General features: G+C 38.7%; 1 protein-coding gene across 5 annotated transcripts in view; it reads right to left on the reverse strand.

Moving 5' to 3' along the window:
• Nucleotides 1–9,015: 9,015 nt before the first annotated feature.
• Nucleotides 9,016–18,392, reverse strand: part of LOC129552224 (sterile alpha motif domain-containing protein 9-like) — a 42,955-nt gene continuing 33,578 nt past the window's right edge. For all 5 annotated transcript variants that reach the window (XM_088833255.1, XM_088833263.1, XM_088833267.1 and 2 more), the window contains one exon: nucleotides 9,016–16,540. In XM_088833255.1, coding sequence (XP_088689381.1) covers nucleotides 11,787–16,540 — 4,754 coding nt within the window. In that variant the 3' untranslated portion in view covers nucleotides 9,016–11,786. The remainder of the gene's footprint in view (nucleotides 16,541–18,392) is intronic.

Here is an 18,392-nt window from a genome sequence, read left to right on the forward strand (position 1 = left end):
TCCAGCTCCCAATCCCTCCCAGCATCAGGGTCTTTTCCAGTGAGTCAACTCTTCGCATGAGGTCCTTAATTTTGTCTATACAAAGAATCTTATTGAAATTTCAATAGGAATTTCACTAAAAATGTATCAATTTGGGGAGAATGGCTATGCTGAGTCTTCTAATCCTTTAACATGGTATGTCTCTCTGTTTAATCCTTGATTGCTTTCATTGGCATGCTGTAGTTTCCAATATAAGAGTTATGCACATTTTAGACTTAAATTGAACTATTTCCCTTTTTTGAGTGATTATAAATAGTATTGATATTTTATTTTAGTGACCATGTGTTTATTGCTCATATATAGAAAGAAAATTTATTTTTGTATGTTCATTTTGCCTTCTGTGACCTTGCTGAATTCCCTTATTAATTCTAGGTGGGTTTTTTTTTTGTAGATTTCTTAGGATTTTTAACGTAGAAAATTACACAATTTTCAGTTTTTATTTCTTCCTTTCTGATCTGTATCTTTTAATTTCCTTTCTTGCTTTATTGCATTAGCTTGAACTTCCAGTACAATGTTGAATAAAAGTGATAAGAGCAGATATCTTAGCCTTGTTCTCATTCTTGGGGTAAAAAACATTTAGCTTTTTACCATTAAGTATGATTTAATTGCATAGTTTTTTGTAGATGCTCTTTATTAAGTTTATTAAGTTAAGGAAGTCTCCCTCTATTCCTATTTTTCTGTGAGATTTTTTTTTATCACAAATGAATGTTGAATATTGTCACATGATTTCTCTCCATAAGTTGATTTGTTGTTTAATTTTCTATTTTAGCCTGTTAATATGGTAGTTGATTAATTTTTGAACATTGAATCACCCTGTATTTTGGTATAAACTCCACTTGCCATGGTATATAATCCTTTTATATGTGAATTCTGTTTGCTTATATTTGTTAAGGATCTTTTGTGTTTATGTTCATGAGGGATATTGGTCTTTGCTTTTTTATAGGTGAGGCACTCTGTCTGGTTTTTGCATGAGGGTAATTCTAAATTTATAAAATCAATTAGGAGTGGTTCTTCTATTTTCTGGAAGAGATTGTATAGAAGTATCATTAATATTTCTTTTCTTGTTTTGGCAGAGTTCTCCAGTAAAACTATCTGAGCCTGGAGACTTCATTTTTGGGAATTTAAAAATTATATATTCAATTTCCTTAGGGGTTATAAGGTTATTTGGGCTTCCCTGGTGGCTCAGCTGGTAAAGAATCCACCTGTAATGTGGGAGACCTGGGTTTGATCCCTGGTTTGGGATCTTTCCCCTGGAGAAGGGAACAGCTACCCACTCCAGTATTCTGGCCATGACTGAGCTACTTTCACTTATAACGTTATTCAAATGATCTGTTTCACACCGGATAAGATATAGTAGTTTATGCTTTTCTGAGAATTGGTCAACTTCATCTAAGTTGTAAAATTTATGTGTGTAGGGATGTTCATGTGTGTGTGAAAGTTGCTCAGTCGTGTCTGACTCTGCAACCCCATGAACAACTATATACGGTCCATGGCATTCTCCAGGCCAGAATACTGGAGTGGGTAACCTTTCCCTTCTCCAGGGGAACCTTCCCAACCCAGGGATCGAACCCAGGTCTGCCACATAGTATTCCCTCTTTTTAATGTTTTTGGAGTCTGTAATGATACCCCTGTTTCTTGATATCGGTAATTCTTTTTTTTTTCTCTTTGTCAGGCTTACTAGAGGTTTGTCAATTTTCTTTTCTAATTATCAGTTTTTTAAAAGTTGATTTTCTTTATATTTGTTGTTCTGAATTCAATTTCACTGAATTCTTCTCTTATCATTGACTCTAGTATATGTTGGTGTGTTTTTCTTTGGATTTATTCAGGTGAGGCTTGCTTGGCTTTTTGAATCTGTAGATTTATATATTTTGCCAAATTTGGGAAGTTTGCAGCCATTATTTCTTCCAATAATTTTTTCAATCCCACCCTCTTTCTCCACTCCTACGATTACTGTTAAATAAAATACAGATTTTTTTTTCTAATGGACCCATGGTTCTTGAACCTCTGCATTTTTTTCAGATTGGTGATTTCTTTTACTCTGTCTTCAGGTTTAGTAGTTCTTTCCTCTGTTCCCTGAATTCTGTTGAGTCAGTCCTTTGTGTTGTCTATTTTAATTATTGTGTTTTTAGTTCTAAAATTTCTATATAGTTCTTCTTACATCTTTCTGTTTGTTACATTTATTTATTTGCTGAAACTCTGTTTTCATTTGTTTCAAGTACCTTCACATTTTTTCAGTCAAGGATTTTTACCGTAACTGTTTTAAAGCCTTTGTTAGAGAATTCAAATCTGTCATCTTGGTGTTGGCATCAGTCAATTGTATTGTTTCATTCCTTTTGAGGTCTTTTCTTTAATTCTTGGTATGATGCGTGACTTTTTTTTTTTATTGAAACCTGGACATTTGGGGTATTCTGTTATGAGGTTCCAAATCTTATGTAAAGTTTCTGTTTTAATTGACTTTTTGTGATACCACTCCATCAGGGAAGATGAAAGTGCACTTTGCCTTGTTCCTCCCAGGTGGGGATAAAAATACAGCTTTCCCACTTGATTTCCATTGACACCTCAGGGGGCATGACTACTGAATGAGGATGAGAGTTCTGGTTTCCCATTTGGTGCTGATAACACCCTGCATCACTTTGTTCTTTTGATAGCTGGTCCCTAGTTAGTTTACCTTCCATTGTCTGCCTTTAAAAGCCATGTTTTGTATGTCTTTTGTACTTGGTGAAAAGAAAAGGTAAAAGTGTGTCTAGTCCATCTTCATAAAAGCTGAAATCTATTTTTAGCTTTATCTGTAATTATGTTTCTTCTTTAATTATTTTATGATCAATCATGCCATAAGTCTGCATATTTTGTTAGGTTTTACAAAGGGAAAGGTTGGGGGCGGGAGGAGAAGGGGACGACGGAGAATGAGATGGCTGGATGGCATCACCGACTCTGTGGACATGAGTTTGAGTGAACTCCGGGAGTTGGTGATGGACAGGGAGGCCTGGCGTGCTGTGATTCATGGGGTCGCGGAGAGTCGGACACGACTGAGCGACTGAACTGACTGACTGACTGACAAAGAGAAACCTGTATGCAGTTCAGGAAGCAACAGTCAGAACTGGACATGGAACAACAGACTGGTTCCAGATAGGAAAAGGAGTATGTTAAGGTTGTATATTGTCACTCTGCTTATTTAACTTATATGCAGAGTACATCATGAGGAATGCTGGGCTGGAAGAAGCACAAGCTGGAGTCAAGATTGCCAGGAGAAATATCAATAACCTCAGATATGCAGATGACACCACCTTATGGCAGAAAGTGAAGAGGAACTAAAAAGCCTCTTGATGAAAGTGAAAGAGGAAAGTGAAAAGGTTGGCTTGAAGCTCAACATTCAGAAAACAAAGATCATGGCATCTGGTTCCATCGCTTCATGGGAAATAGATGGGGAAACAGTGGAAACAGTGTCAGACATTATTTTTTTGGGCTCTGAAATAACTGTGGATGCTGATTGCAGCCATGAAATTAAAAGACGCTTACTCCTTGGAAGGAAAGTTATGACCAGCCTAGATAGTATATTAAAAAGCAGAGACATTACTTTGCCAACAAAGGTCCGTCTAGGCAAGGCTATGGTTTTTCCCGTGGTCATGTATGGATGTGAGAGTTGGACTGTGAAGAAAGCTGATCGCCGAAGAATTGATGCTTTTGAACTGTGGTGTTGGAGAAGACTCTTGAGAGTCCCTTGGACTGCAAGGAGATCCAACCAGTCCATTCTAAGGGAGATCAATCCTGAGTGTTCATTGGAAGGACTGATGCTAAAGCTGAAACTCCAATACTTTGGCCACCTCATGCGACGAGTTGACTCACTGGAAAAGATTCTGATGCTGGGAGGGATTGTTGGCAGGAGGAGACGGGGACGACAGAGAATGAGATGGCTGGATGGCATCACCAACTTGATGGACATGAGTTTGAGTGAACTCTGGGAGTTGGTGATGGACAGGGAGGCCTGGCGTGCTGTGATTCATGGGGTCGCAAAGAGTCGGACACGACTGAGCGACTGAACTGAACTGAGCTGAACTGAACAAAGAGCCAGTTTTTGGTTTACCCAGCTCTTCTATTTTCTTTTCTGTATCATTAATTTTTGCTTTTATCTTTATTGTAATATACCTTAAAATTTTCTTTGAGATATTCTAGTTTTTAATTTCATGCGTGTACACCCAGTTGATTAATTTTCATTATGTTTTATTATCTGGAATCAGTAATTAAGGCTATACATTTCTCTCCATGTAACACCTTTGCCACATCGCGCAATGTAATGTTTTAATTTTTATTTAGTTACAATTTCTTTAAAAGTTCCTTTTTAATTTTATTATTAGCTTATAAGTTTTCTGGTTTGTTTTTAAATTCCCAAATATTTAGGGGTGTTTCTAATTAGTTATTTTTATGATCCACTTCAGACTTCCTTGCATTATAGTCCAAGAATATGCATTTCTTATGCTTATTGTTTGAAGTTGATAAGACCTCTTCTCTAGACAATAAATACCACAGACTTAACCAATAGAAGCCCTAATTGCAAGTTCACTGACACTTGTGGCATCTTCGCCAGAGAAGATTAGAATGCTCTCAGGCACATGATATGAGGGCATTGTTTTAGACAATGCCTTATGGCCCAGCCTGATCAGAAATGGACAGCAGTATACAGTCAATAGCTTTGCCTGAAAACTGCATAAATTCTTGGTCCCTCTGTCACGATGTTAATGCACATTTCTGGACATCCTGCTGAACATCACTGTGATCCCTTCCATTGATGACATCATGCTAATCAAGTCAGATGAGCAGGCCAGCACATTAGAACACTTGGTAAGCAACAAGTGTCCTAGATGATGGGAGGTAAACACCCTGAAGACTTGGGGACTGGTCACATCGGTGTCTGAGTCTGTTTTCAGGAGAACATGAACTGCAACAGATTTTCTCATTAGTTCTGAAGGTCTTGAACTATTGATGTCATATTTAATGAGACTAAAAGAACATGCTTCCTTTTCATTTGTCATTTTCTTACTGCTGATTTTGTGTTTGGATCCAGTGAAATCCTAAAGCCCCACTTCAGACTGCAGAATATAATACTGCATGAAACACACTAAATGAATGAGCAGCCCATTTCTGTGAGATGGCTACTTTTCCTTATTTTATATGATCCCTGTTACCCTATACCTGGCTTCCCTGGTAGCTCAGTTGGTAAAGAATCCGCCTGCAATGCAGGAGATCCTGGTTCGATTCCTGGGTCGGGAAGATCTGCTGGAGAAGGGACAGGCTACCCACTCCAGTATTCTTGGGCTTCTTTAATGGCTCAGCTAGTAAAGAATCTTTCTGCAGGGTAGGAAACTTGGGTTCGATCCCTGGGTTGGGAGGATCTCATGGAGAAGGAACCATGCCAATATTCTGATCTGGAGAATTCCATGGATTGTATCGTCCATAGGCTCACATAGAGTTGGACTGACTGAGCGACTTTCACCTTCACCCTATGTCTAGCCATACCATGGACCAGTGAATCTGAACTATGTGCAGATCAAGTTCTTCTGTTTGTTTTCTTGGCTGCACTGGGTCTTTGGTGCTTTGCACAGGCTTTCTCTAGTTGCAGCAAGTGGGAGCTACCTTCATTGCAGTATGTGGGCTTCTGACTGTGGTGGCGTCTCTTACTGTGGAACACAGGCTCTATGCATACAGCTTCAGTAGTTGTAGCAAACTACAGCTTGTGGGATGTAGAGCATGGGCTCAGTTGTGGTGCCTGGGTTTAGTCGCTCCATGGCATGTGGGCTCTTCCTGCACCGGTGATCGAACCTGTGTCCCCTGCACTGGCAGGAGGATTCTTATCAACTGCACCACCAGGGAAGTTCTCAACTTCTTTCTTATCCAATAAACTAGCTATAATGTGTTTTTGTTCCTGTATCATGATTTTGAATTAATGCTAAATTATTCTTAAACACTTAGCTCACTTGGAGCTTTCTATAGAGATATTTATAGAGACATCTTTTTGTGTAGACATTCAGAAATCAGATTGTTTTAGTTTACCAAATGTAATCCATTTTTGTCTAGGACTTGGAACTACTTTAATTTTGTTTTATTTGAGCTTAGTGTTTGTGATAGCCATGAAAATGCACTTTAAAGATCTCAAACTGTAGGGAGCGTAATTGACCAAGCGCCTTTGCTGCTGGACCCGGAAATTCATTCCTGCATTTGCATCAGGGCAAATTCCATGGACCTCTCACAGACAGAGGCTTATCAAAGCAAGGATACTAAGGCTGGTTTCTGGAAGATCTGAGACTCCTGATGGCTAACTTTTGGTTTAAGGATGGTGACAGTCAGTTCTCCAGAGAAACAGAACCAATAGGATGTGTATATACGTATACATATATATATACAGAGAGAGACAGAGGCTTCCCAGGGCTTCACTGGTAAAGAATCTGCCTGCCAAGCAGGAGACGTGAGTTCGGTCCCTGGGTCAGGAAGATCCCCCGGAGGAGAATGTGGCAGTCCACTCCAGTGTTCTTGCCTGAGAACTCCATGGACAGAGGAGCCTGGCGGGCTACAGTCCATGGGGTTGCACAGAGTCGGACAGGACCTAGTGACTAAATAGCAACAACAACACAGAGAGAGATGTATACACACACAATCCACACTCGCACAGTGTGTATGTGTGTGTGCTGTGTGTATGTTTTATAGCTGGAGTTTGGAGCCACTCTCTCTAGAATTTCTTTCATGCAAGACTTCAGTCCTTTTTCTCTTATGGCCTTCGACTGATTGGATGAGGCTCACCCATATTATGGAGGATAAACTGCTTCACTCACAATCTATGATTTAAATGCTAATATTATCTTAAAAATATCTTCACCACAACATCTAGATGGCTGTTTGATATAACATGTGGGTGACCAAATATCTGGGTACTGTGGCCTAGCCAAGTGACATAAAGTAAATCACTAAAATACAGGCTTTAACTATATTTTCAACAAATAGGATGAGATGATGACAGCATTTAACTAAAAGGTAAATTTCTGGATTTCAAACTGAACAATTTTCTCCTTCCACTAATGAAAGAAAATACAATTTTCTTTTACTTACTTTAAATGTATTCAGGGGAGACATAGTACTCTCAGGCTACAAAGCCTGCCCTAGAATTAGAAACTGGTCTACAATGTTATGATGATGGTATACATACATATTTAAGTTTTAGAAGTACAGAAAGGAACAGAGAATAATAGTACACATGCTTTAATTGGCGCTGGGCTTCTTGACAGTAAGAAAAGAGAAGGTGAAAAATCTATAAACATTTCAGTGCATAGGAGCTCTTTTTTTTTTTTTTTCCAGTATTTTCCAAGTTTCCAACAGAAAGACCTTTGGAGGAGCAAGAAATATAAAAATAGGTGAGGAAATATTTTTAAGAGGAATAACTTAGTTCATTTAAAAAGTGATCTTCCCTTTCATATTACTGAGATTTCTTTGCTAATCTACATTCCAAATAACCAGAAGCAGAATCCCATTAAGTTTCCAAAGCTCATTTGTTCCGGCCACCATTTGTTTGAGAGAGTTGATTAATATTTTTTTCTGAATACTGAGTTGGGAAACATTTTTCTTTTTTTGGTGGGGAAGCTGTACCAGATGGCTTGTGGGATACTAGTTCCCCGACCAGGGATTGAAACCAGGCCCGCGGCAGTGAAAGCACTGAGTCTCAGACACTGAACCGCCAGGGAATTCCTGGGAAACGCGTATTACAATGACCTAATTAACGATTTTCAAGTTAAAAAAATATATCTGATGCCTTCTCTGTCTAGGCTGACTCTGTCTGAATTGGGAGATAGAATAGGCAATTTGGAAACACCTTTAGGGAGATTCTGTTCAACTGAAACTGCTGGCTTATGGAATAGTAAATTATTATTTAAATCTTACATTCCAAATTTCTGTTTTTCAGGACCAAATTCCATGGACCTAAGGAAAATATAAAGCTAAATAGGTAAAGAGAATGATAGATCAATGTACTTGTCAAATTTGTCCAGCATAATTCAACTACTTTTTTAATTTGCAAAAAAGAAAAACTGACACACATTTATTACTGTGCTGTTCCTTGGTGAAGAGGCCTGGATGCTGCTGCTGATTATTATTATTATTTTGAGCAAGATAGTAAAGTGATCATGATCTTCTTGAGTTATAATGAAGGTCAATAATGAAGGTTGCTCAGTCATGTCCTACTCTTTGTGACCCCGTGGACTGTAGCCTACCAGGCTCCTCCATCCATGGAATTTTCCAGGCAAGAATACTGGAATGGGTTGCCATTTCCTTTTCTAGGAGATCTTACCGACCCAGGGATTGAACCCAGGTCTCCCACATTGTAGGCAAACACTTTACCATCTGAGCCACCAGGGAAGTCCCTCTTGAGTTATACGATCATCTAAATTCCAAAGCACTCACAAAATTGAGCAAACAAAGCCTGTACTTGCATACTAGGAAAAGGAAACATATTGCTGTTGAAAGCCACAGGCCAGGGGAAAAATAAATGTTTTATATCACATGGTAAAATAAAAGAGGGATTCTATCCCAAGCCCACCTTGATAAAGACCCATAGTTACTGCAGCTGCAAGGGAGAGTCCAGTCAAGGCAGCTCAGAATAAACAGCAGCCTAAAAAGCAAATGTGTTAGCACATTATTTCAAACCCCACCCCACCTCATAGCCATCAGATCTCCAGAGATGGTCTAGAATTTCTTGAAAGGGAGAGATACACTAGCAGGGCTGCCTGCTCCCCTCCCCCACAGATCCCAAAAGAGGGAGAGGCATCATCATGGGCCAGACTGGAACTCTGGCTTTCTTAGGATGAACAAGTAAGGCACACAGACAGAGTCCCCAAATAAAGCATAATTAGATTTATCTGTGAAAAACGGATTTTGTGAGATAAAATTGTTCTTACGTTTTAACTTTGGCCCTAAAATGACAGAACTCAGATACCAAAGTTAGATGATACACCAAGATGTATATTTTCAAGGTAAATGTCCAAGAACCAATCAGACAACTGACCTACAATGAAGACATAAAAGAGTTGATAGCATGGAGCAGGGGTTGGCAATCTTTTCCTGTAAAGAGTCAGATGGCTGTGCAAATATTTTAGGTTTGTGGGCTACATGGTCTGTGTTGCAACTATTCAACTCTGTTGCAACACAGAAGCAGCCAAAGCCAGTATTTAAACAAGTGAGTGTGGCTGTGTTCCAATAAAACCTTATTTAAAAGTAAAAGACAGGCTGGATTCGGCCCACGAGCTGTACTTTTGTCTACTGCTGGCATCGAGGAAGAGAGGGTTTATGAAGAGGTTCTTTTGATGACAATTCTCCCAAGCACCACGAGAATCTCATCCTGAGCCTGGGAGGTGGGGAGGAGGCTTCACGAGGACCATGTGGAGCGCTTGATGCCTCCTCTTTACACGGGGCATGTTGTTCTCAAGACTGGATGTTAGGTGCACTCTGTACCAATGATAGAACAAACATCCATAAGTGCTTCTCACGCGCCTGCCTAAGCCGGGCTGAGTTCAAGAGGATCACCTGGGAAGGTAAGAGGACTCCAACAGAGACTGTTTCTCTTAGAGTAGAACAAAACTTGGAACTGTATGGGAAGTGGCCCCAGAGAAATTATTGTGACTTGACCTTCTCATCTCTAAATTGAGACTGTATTTGAACAGAGGGCTATTTTATGCCAAGAGTGAGCCGACAAGTTATGAAGCTGAAATTTCATGCAGGAGCAAGGGAAAAACCTTCTCCAGTGGAAAAATAATTGAATGGGATTGTTGAGGCAAAAACAAACAGCATTTCTCGTTTGTTTTACAAATATTTTATAAAAGAAAACTTCAAAAACGCAGTCCAAAGAGCAGAGCAGAGTTTCATGACCTCCCATGTCCTCATAATACAGCAATTGTTAACTCTGCTTCAATCTTGCTGCAGCTATAATGCCCATCTATTCTCTTTTATCCATCTCCGTATCCCATACACAGAATTACTGAGAAACATATCCAGTGTCTGTGTTTCCTTTAAATTGGAAGTAAGATCCAAAGGTTTGATTAGATTCAGGTTCATTTATTTGGTGAGACTGTCTCAGGGTTATAGTCTGCACTCCTGTAGCACTTCCAGGACAGTAATATCTGGTTCTCTCTCAGCAATGTTAATATTGATCAGGATTTAAGACACCTTGACTCATCTATTATAGTTCTTTATCAGCTTTTTTTTTTAATCAGTTTTCGCAACCATTGATGATTTCCCAGATCCTTAATTCTATTAGGGAAAATGACATTTTGATTACCTCTCGTTGGTTCTGCATTGGTTATATGTATACTTGCTAGAACAATGGGATCCCCTGGATTGGGGACTCATTAGTCTTTTCACAAGAGTCCTTTTTATTCCTTAGCTTTGGAATTTTGCTGTATTTTTGTTTGTTTGGAGGCCTATGAGCTTCTTAGCTATAGAAACAAAATTCACTTCTGTTCAGTTGTCACCTTCTTCGTGAAAAGGAAGTCTGCTTCTCCAATCTACTTTTGTAAGAGCTGCATACTTCTATGGGTATAACCTTCAGAGAACTGGTTGGTCCTCTGCTTTGAAAGATCCTTCAGTGCCAAGTATAGAGTACCTTCCCAGGTTGCCTGGTAAGATTAAATGTTGTTGTTGAGAGGTTTTCACCTTTTTTGTGAAATGGTTTTGCAGATACTGTAATGTCTTGGTACCATAACCATTGTCTTTCGATGCTGAAAAATTTTCACATTTAAGAAGAAAGTAGACAATCATCCTCAATCCACACCTTGGTTGGTTAATTGAGGGAATGGTGGGCTTCTGTGCAGCTGAATGATTACATTCACTGCTTCTCATTCCTTCCGTGTTGTGTTGTTTAGTCACTAAGTCGTGCCCTACTCTTCTGCGACCCCATGGGATGTAGCCTGCCAGGTTCCTCTGTCCATGGGATTTCCCAGGCAAGAATATTGGAGCGAGTTGCCATTTCTTTCTCCAGGGGATTGAATGCATATCTCTTGTGTCCCTTGCTTGGCAGGCAGATTCTTTACCACTAAGCCACCTGGGAAGCCCAGTTCCATCCGGCTCCTTCTTATTCTGCCCTCAGTGGTGTTGTCCAAACCAAGGAAGATATTTGATAGTTTTCACATCTCTCCTTCCTTGCTTTTTCATCACAATCTATGTGGGACTTACAACATGCTTATGAGGAAATATAAATACTGTATGCACAGGGCCAAAACACTAGAGGCTGTTACCTATAAATTTGCCAATTTAAAGTATGGTGGGAGCAGGAGAGGGTAGGACAAGTTGAGAAAGTAGCAATGACATATATAGACTGCTGCTGCTGCTGCTAAGTTTCTTCAGTCGTATCTGACTCTGTGCGACCCCATAGACAGCAGCCCACCAGGCTCCCCTGTCCCTGGGATTCTCCAGGCAAGAACACTGGAGTGGGTTGCCATTTCCTTCTCTATCATGTGTAAAACAGTAAACTAGTGGGAAACTGCTGTGTAGCACGGGGAGTCCAGTTTGGTGCTCTGTGATGACCAAATGGGTAAAATGGGTGGGGGCCGGGAAGAGGGAGACTGAACAGGGAAGGGATAATTATGACTGATCCATAGAAGAGAGACCACAACACTGAAAAGCAATTATTCTCCAATAAAAAAAAATAAGTATACATCTTGGGTCTAAACAATTAAGTGGTGTTTTGTCCATATTCCTGGAGGGAGAACGCCAGACTCTTAAATAATCTCAATGTCGTAAGCAAGCGGGCCTCCAATGGAAAATCCCAGGTAAAAAGATACTTTCTCTATGCTTCTACCACTTCTGAGTTGACCCAGAAAAGCAGGTGTGATGGGTATTGTGATTTTTTCATTGATTCCATATTCTATGTATAAACAATTATTTCCAGCTCGTCCCTTTAACCGAAGCAAAAGCTCTTGGACTTTTTTCTCCTTCCATACATCTCCACTCTGCCACAAGGAATTAATATCAGCTGTCTTTTCAAAACATTGATCAATTTTTCCTTTGTGAACAAGTCTGTTCATATTGTTACCTTTCCCAAGAAAGAAATAGGCAATTGGTTGCTTTGTTCGGTACATATGCTTATATTGTCCCCGAAAAGAATTTTCCAGTGACCAAGCATACTTTTCCATTAATCTAGAATCTTGATCTAGTTGTTGGTTTTCTGGCCAGAATAAGAGGGAAGCTAGGAAGTAAGGTTCTGGATACCGATAAGACATTCCTGCTTGTTGCAAGACTTCTCGAAGCTGATCTTTCAGTTTTTTAGTTGGCTTCACTATTTTGGAGGTCGGTTTAATACAGTAGAGAATGATGTTGGCCAGGATGAAGTTTTGCTTTTCCTTTGGTGGGATTCTGACAGTGCATTGTTCAAAGAGAAAAGAATATTTGTTCATTATATCTTCCATGGTGTGTATAGCATCTTCTTGAGCTTTGACAAGATATTCCAAGAGTCCAGAAAACTTGTCTGCTTTTAAAACTTCCAGGCTTCTCCGATACAGCTCTACCTGAAGTGGCAAACTAAGCTTTGGACCAAAATCTTTGTTCTGTAATTCCTCTGAGGGGCCAAATATATCTGCATACTTCTTAAAATACCCAGCCACCTTTCTCCGAGTTTTGGCCTCTTCATTTTGCTTAATATTGTTCCTAGGTTTTAGAAGGACAAAGTATTCATCAAAAAAATCAAAGGACTTTTTCAAAGAAAATTTCAAATTGGTTAGGTAAGAAATAAAGTTCTTGAGGACTAATTTAAATTCGTTGTTTGGATCTCCAGGAATATCTTTACTTCCTGATATAAAATTGATCATATCTCTTTTAGACAGTTCATTTTTATTGTCAAAAAAAGGAATGAACTGGAGAATCTGGATTGTGTAGAGCCCAACTTCTATCTCCCCTTGATAGCCAGCTATATTGTAAGTATCATACCGCCGTTTTGACTTCTGATAAAACCTTTCCTTAACTTCATACTCTCTGTCCTCACTTTGCTGTTGAGATTCTTTGAATGCATTTGAGGCGTGTACTGCTAAATCCAAAAGATCAGATAGCTCATCAACAGAAATGCTCCTGTTTCTTCCATTATCTTCTATCCACCATCTTATTTTACTTTTGAAGACTTGACCCAGTGTATCTGAGATGTAAGAATTGTCAGGTTCTATCTTTTTGGCTTGGTTTGCCCATCGCAGAGCACTGTGAAAGTCCTTCTCTTTAATGTAGAAATGTCTTGCCAAGGCTTGGCAGATGAATGCATTTGGGTTGAACCGACGAGTACCTTCAAGTAAGACATTTTTAACTGCCACGTTCCCTTCATCTCTATGTAATGCTTCAATGAACGGGGAAAACCAAGTTCCTGTTTCACCTTCATTTTCATTGCGCTGTCTTGTGAGCAGCAGTGTTTGCACATCTTCTAAAAATTTGCTTCTTCCTATTCCAGTATCATAGAACAAATTTTCCGTTAGCATATCCAGCATAATTTGACTCTTATCCAAATCATAGCTTATCTTCAATTCTTCCAGTGAACGAATGGCAATCAAAGGGTGAATAATGCGTACTCCACAGTAGTTCCCACATTCTACCACCTCTGTTTTTATTAGAATTGTAGAGTAGGTGCCCATTTTGTCTTCAAATTTTTCTGTTCCCCAGAAAGCTTTCTTGTTTGTGATGCCTAGGAACTTTTCACACTGTGATAGGGAAATGGTGGTATCTGGCACATATGAGTTAAGAAGGGCCAGAAAGCAAAAAAGCTTTGCTTCCTTGGTGGAAATATTTTGTTCTTTCAGGATATTCCTGACCACATCTTCTATGTACTTTTTATTAAAGTTGGTTTTCATAATCATGAAGGAATAAAAATCTTGAAAGTTTTTATGTTGGTCTTCAATTTCTTTCAATTTAAGTTCAAAAGCTCTCTGTTCCTTGGGAGACAGTTGCTGTATTAGGGCAATACTGTCTGACATCTTTGCACTTTTTTCAGGATTCTGTGATCTCCTGCAATTTAGGATGATCACTAGAGGTTTCTCATATCGAATATACCTGTTAGCTACAGCTGTATGAATAGAAGTCTGCAGAAGATAGACATTATCCTGTTCTTCAAAATCATCAACAAGCAGTAATATAGGTAAGTATTCCTGATTATTTGTTGTCCCATAGGTTATTAAATTAGTCACTTGTTCTCCAATTTCAGAAAAATCCACGGTCTTGTTTTTCAGCACAGCACATCTGAATTTCTTCCTTAGTTCCCAGAGAATATGCATGGCCAACGTAGTCCCACCACAGCCTGGATGATGATACAGATGAATAATTTTGACACATGTCGGCTTAGAAGAATCTGCCCCTCTTTGAATCATTTCTTCAAGTTTTTCATATTTATCCCTTTTAACAAAAGGGGAAGAATAGTTTTCAGAAGAAAAGTAGAAATTCCACCATGTTACTTTGCCACCTCGATAAAAATCTTCCTCTTTGGATGCTTTGAGTTCAAGTAATTTTTTTTTGTCCTCCTCTAAGATTGTATCTTCACATTCATTTTCACAGAGAATTTCCAGAGCAGTCATGATATCTTCTTCTTTTTTCAGAAGGACAGTAGATGAACCAATAGATGGTAAAAATCTCTTGGAAGACTGAGTCACAGATTTTAGCTTAAGAATAGTTCCATTTATCTCTTCAAGACTTAAAGAAGAAACACATTGGTTTGATAATTCATCTTGCTGTGTTGTTAATCTTGCCTCAAGTAGATCTTTCCATCCCTGACATATGCGTGAATCTACACAAATACACAATATATTTTCCATTCCTTTGAGATCTTGGTAGAAAGCACAGAAGGTCTCAATGAGGGGGTCTCTTGGGTCATTTACGGAAGAGAGTAATAGAAATACCACCAAAAACTTCCCTCTTGGCATTATGTCTTCATGGGTAAGAAATGAAATCAGTTTCCTGACTTCAGACGCTTTTTCTCTTTGCCAGGAACTTGCATCTAAGGGTTTATACTTTTCACTGTCAAGATCTAACCGGCCATTGCAGAAAATCCAGCTGAGTTGTTGATAAAGATTCAGACTAGTAATCTTCTCATTTGTGGTTTTCCCCTCCACATACAAACTTGGGAAGTGAAGATTTACTACTCGGGTTTCTTTGTATGCTTTGACCACACCCTTGCTCACAGATTCAGGATCAAACTCCAACACAGCAAACCATTTAATTTCCTTTAGGAAATCTAAGTGTTTGATTTGTGTAGGATGGCATTTGTTTATTACAAGAATGTACCAATCATAGTATGAATTATCTAACAAATCCTGATTTCCTGTCAACAAGTTAACAAGCTTTGGCCCCTCGCTCTCTTTTATATTTGTTTTGACTCTGCATTTCTCTTCTGCCTCTTTCCTGGATTCCGCCAGTCTTTTCAAATCTAATTTAAATGCTTTGAAATCCGCATTACTTTTCATGATGTCCTTAGAACTGGCCCCATCTCGCACAAAGACTGAGAATTTTGGACTTTGTTTCCATACTGTGTTGCTGTAATTTTGCATTTTAATCTGGAAATAATCAACTTCACATTCAGAATATTTTGGAACAACATCCACTTCAATAACGAATCTTTCAGATAGAGTACTATTTGGCAGTAAAACTTCTACAAATCTTGGCTCTCGAATGCAGTTCTTTGCTTTTTGGACCTGATGGTCTTCAAAATATTGGTGGATCATCAGATTGAAGTGGTCAATGAGGGCTTCTTTGGTGATGGTGGTAAATTCCACACCAACAATTGTTCCATGAGGTTTGTCCTTGACTCCAAAATGAATGGTGCCGTTGGTACGTGAGTTCATACAAGCAGAAGCAAATCGGAAAACCTCATTGCTAAATTTCATTTTAGCATCCTCTTCTGTGGCTTTTTCTGTGTTTACGAAGGCTTTGAATTCATGTATTGGATCAATGAGATTGAGTGGTCCTGTTTCAGGCTGTAGTTTAAAATTCAATTTGTAACGATATGGATCACTGAATTCATCAAAAGGGTATGACACACATGTCGGTTCTGTGGATGGCTGCTTTTTCTTTGTGTCATCTATTTCAGCTTGTATGAACTCATTTTTCAGTGACTTAGAACCTTTAGTAACTGTACTCACTGTAGAGTCATTAACCTTATCTGATTTCTTTTTATTCTTCTGTTTTGAAGTCCCTCCATCTTTCTCCTGTGTTTTAGGAAAACTTTTACTGCCTTTTCCCCTCTTGCAAGTCTGGAAAGGATCTCCAGAGGATGTCTCCAGCAACTCTTTGAAGAGATGTTCTATTTGGATAGCTGGTCCAAATGTTATGCCCATAGCAACGAGGTGATCTTTGGTTAAGTACTTCAAGTTTGCACCATTCACATCTTGTGCAGTCAAAGTTGCTCTGTGTTTTTGTTCAATTTTATGACTTTCTAACCACTGATTTACATCCTCTTTTGTCCAGTCATCTGTATTTTCTGGTAAGTTAAGTTGTGCTGCCATTCTGATACCTGTGTATAGAAAAAGAAAAATTATTTAGTATTTTTATAAAGAAATTAAAAAAAATAATCAGTTAATTTTTCAACTGACAATATGTGTGTGTCCTAGAAAATTGAAAATGGCGCAAAAGGATATACATGCCCTCTAATGACCCTCTTGAGAGGAAATTACCATTATCAGTTTCTTCTATATCCTTTCAGAGAAATACTACCAAATAGAAATGCATGAGCACTTTTTTCCATTCAAATGGCAATATACCATGCACAATTCTCTTTGCCTTGCCTTATTCATTAACTGCATCTTGGGGATGCTTCTAGTCTAGAGAGAGAGAGAGAGAGAAGTTTCATCCTCCTTAATGTTTATTTTCTATAATGTGTATTAGCTGTATTGCTTAAATCTTCAATTCTGCTGTAGAAAATAAGAGAAACAAAAAAGGCTGTATGAAACTAAAGAGAGAAGAACATGTAAAATGAGAAGTATTTATGAAGCAAGGTATAGAAGCAAGTAGTTTGTGAAACATGTTATAATAGACATAGATAAAGGAAATAGAGCATGTGAGTGTTAAACATAGGAAGAGACTGAAGGGCCAAAGATATTAAATATTCATGAGGCACTCTTGAAGCCCTTTATGTGTTTAAAAATTTAATTGGGTCACCTACTGTTGACACCCATTCTGATCTTTTGTGTCCTGTAATTAAGAAACATAAGCAAAATCCTGAGTAGCTTATCAGGCTAGTTGAGTTAGAGCTGCAGTCAGGCACACATGCCCCTCTGCATCTCTCTGACTGGAGCAAGTGGACGTCACTGACACAAGGTATCTTGTATTTGTTGATTTCCCTTGGAAAGACCTTAACTTTCATTCTCAAAACCACACAATCAGTGGAGAATGCTGACACTGCAGAGAGGGAGAGAGGATATATGAACTTGTATAACTCAGGTGATAAGACCCTTCCACCCTTCTTTTACCTTATCCCAAGTGTGTTACCCATCTCTCCCCCCTGCTTTTTGTTGTGTATTTAATTGATTTAATAAAGATGTGCCTCAAACACCTTAGATTGATCTGTGAGCCATTCAGTTTCATGACTTCTGGGATAGTTTGCTGGGTAGTGAATTTAGAGGCTACTATTACATTCGTGTAAATTTTCACATAATAGCTGGTAATAGCTGATTCCTGGGCAGTAACAAATGGCATTACTATTTGGTATACAAATGGCAGGGTACTATTTGGAAAATCATTGGCAATCTGGGTAACAGAAATATAGTAATGGTTAGGGAAAAAAATAGACAATAATAGATAGCTTTAAGTACAACCCCAAATGGCTCAAAAATGTGAGCTTTAAGTACAGCTTTAAGTACAATACAAAAATGGCTCCAAAAACGTGAGCCATTCCTATAAAATCACTACGGGAGAATCAAATCAACAAAGAAGAAAAGCCTGGGGGATAGTGGAAAATAGACTATGTAGGTACACTTCCATGAAATAATTAATACACAGGAATATTGCCTACAAGAGGCAAATAAAAACTCAGGTTAGGATTTACTTTCCCTTCTAGACATAAAGCTGCCAGACCAATGGCCCAAGGTTAAAGCTATTATTCTCTGGCTAGTAATTCGTGTATTCATATTAAGTGGATAAAAGATACACATTATCTTTTTCTATATCAACACAAAAACCAGCAAAGATATGCACAATTGATGGAAATTCTTACAGTACTATGACAATCAGAAACCACAGAGATATAATGCCTTCTAAAAAAGGTTAATTAGGTGAAATTTCTTTCAGTAATTTGGCCTGTAGATACTAAGTAGCTCAAATTTAAAATAAGCTGGGGAAAGAGAAAGAGAAGAGGTGGGAAATTGTTT

The sequence above is a fragment of the Moschus berezovskii genome, chromosome 3, assembly GCF_049115385.1.
Source record: "Moschus berezovskii isolate FMDL1 chromosome 3, NW_MosBer_1.0, whole genome shotgun sequence".
Lineage (NCBI taxonomy): Eukaryota > Metazoa > Chordata > Mammalia > Artiodactyla > Moschidae > Moschus > Moschus berezovskii.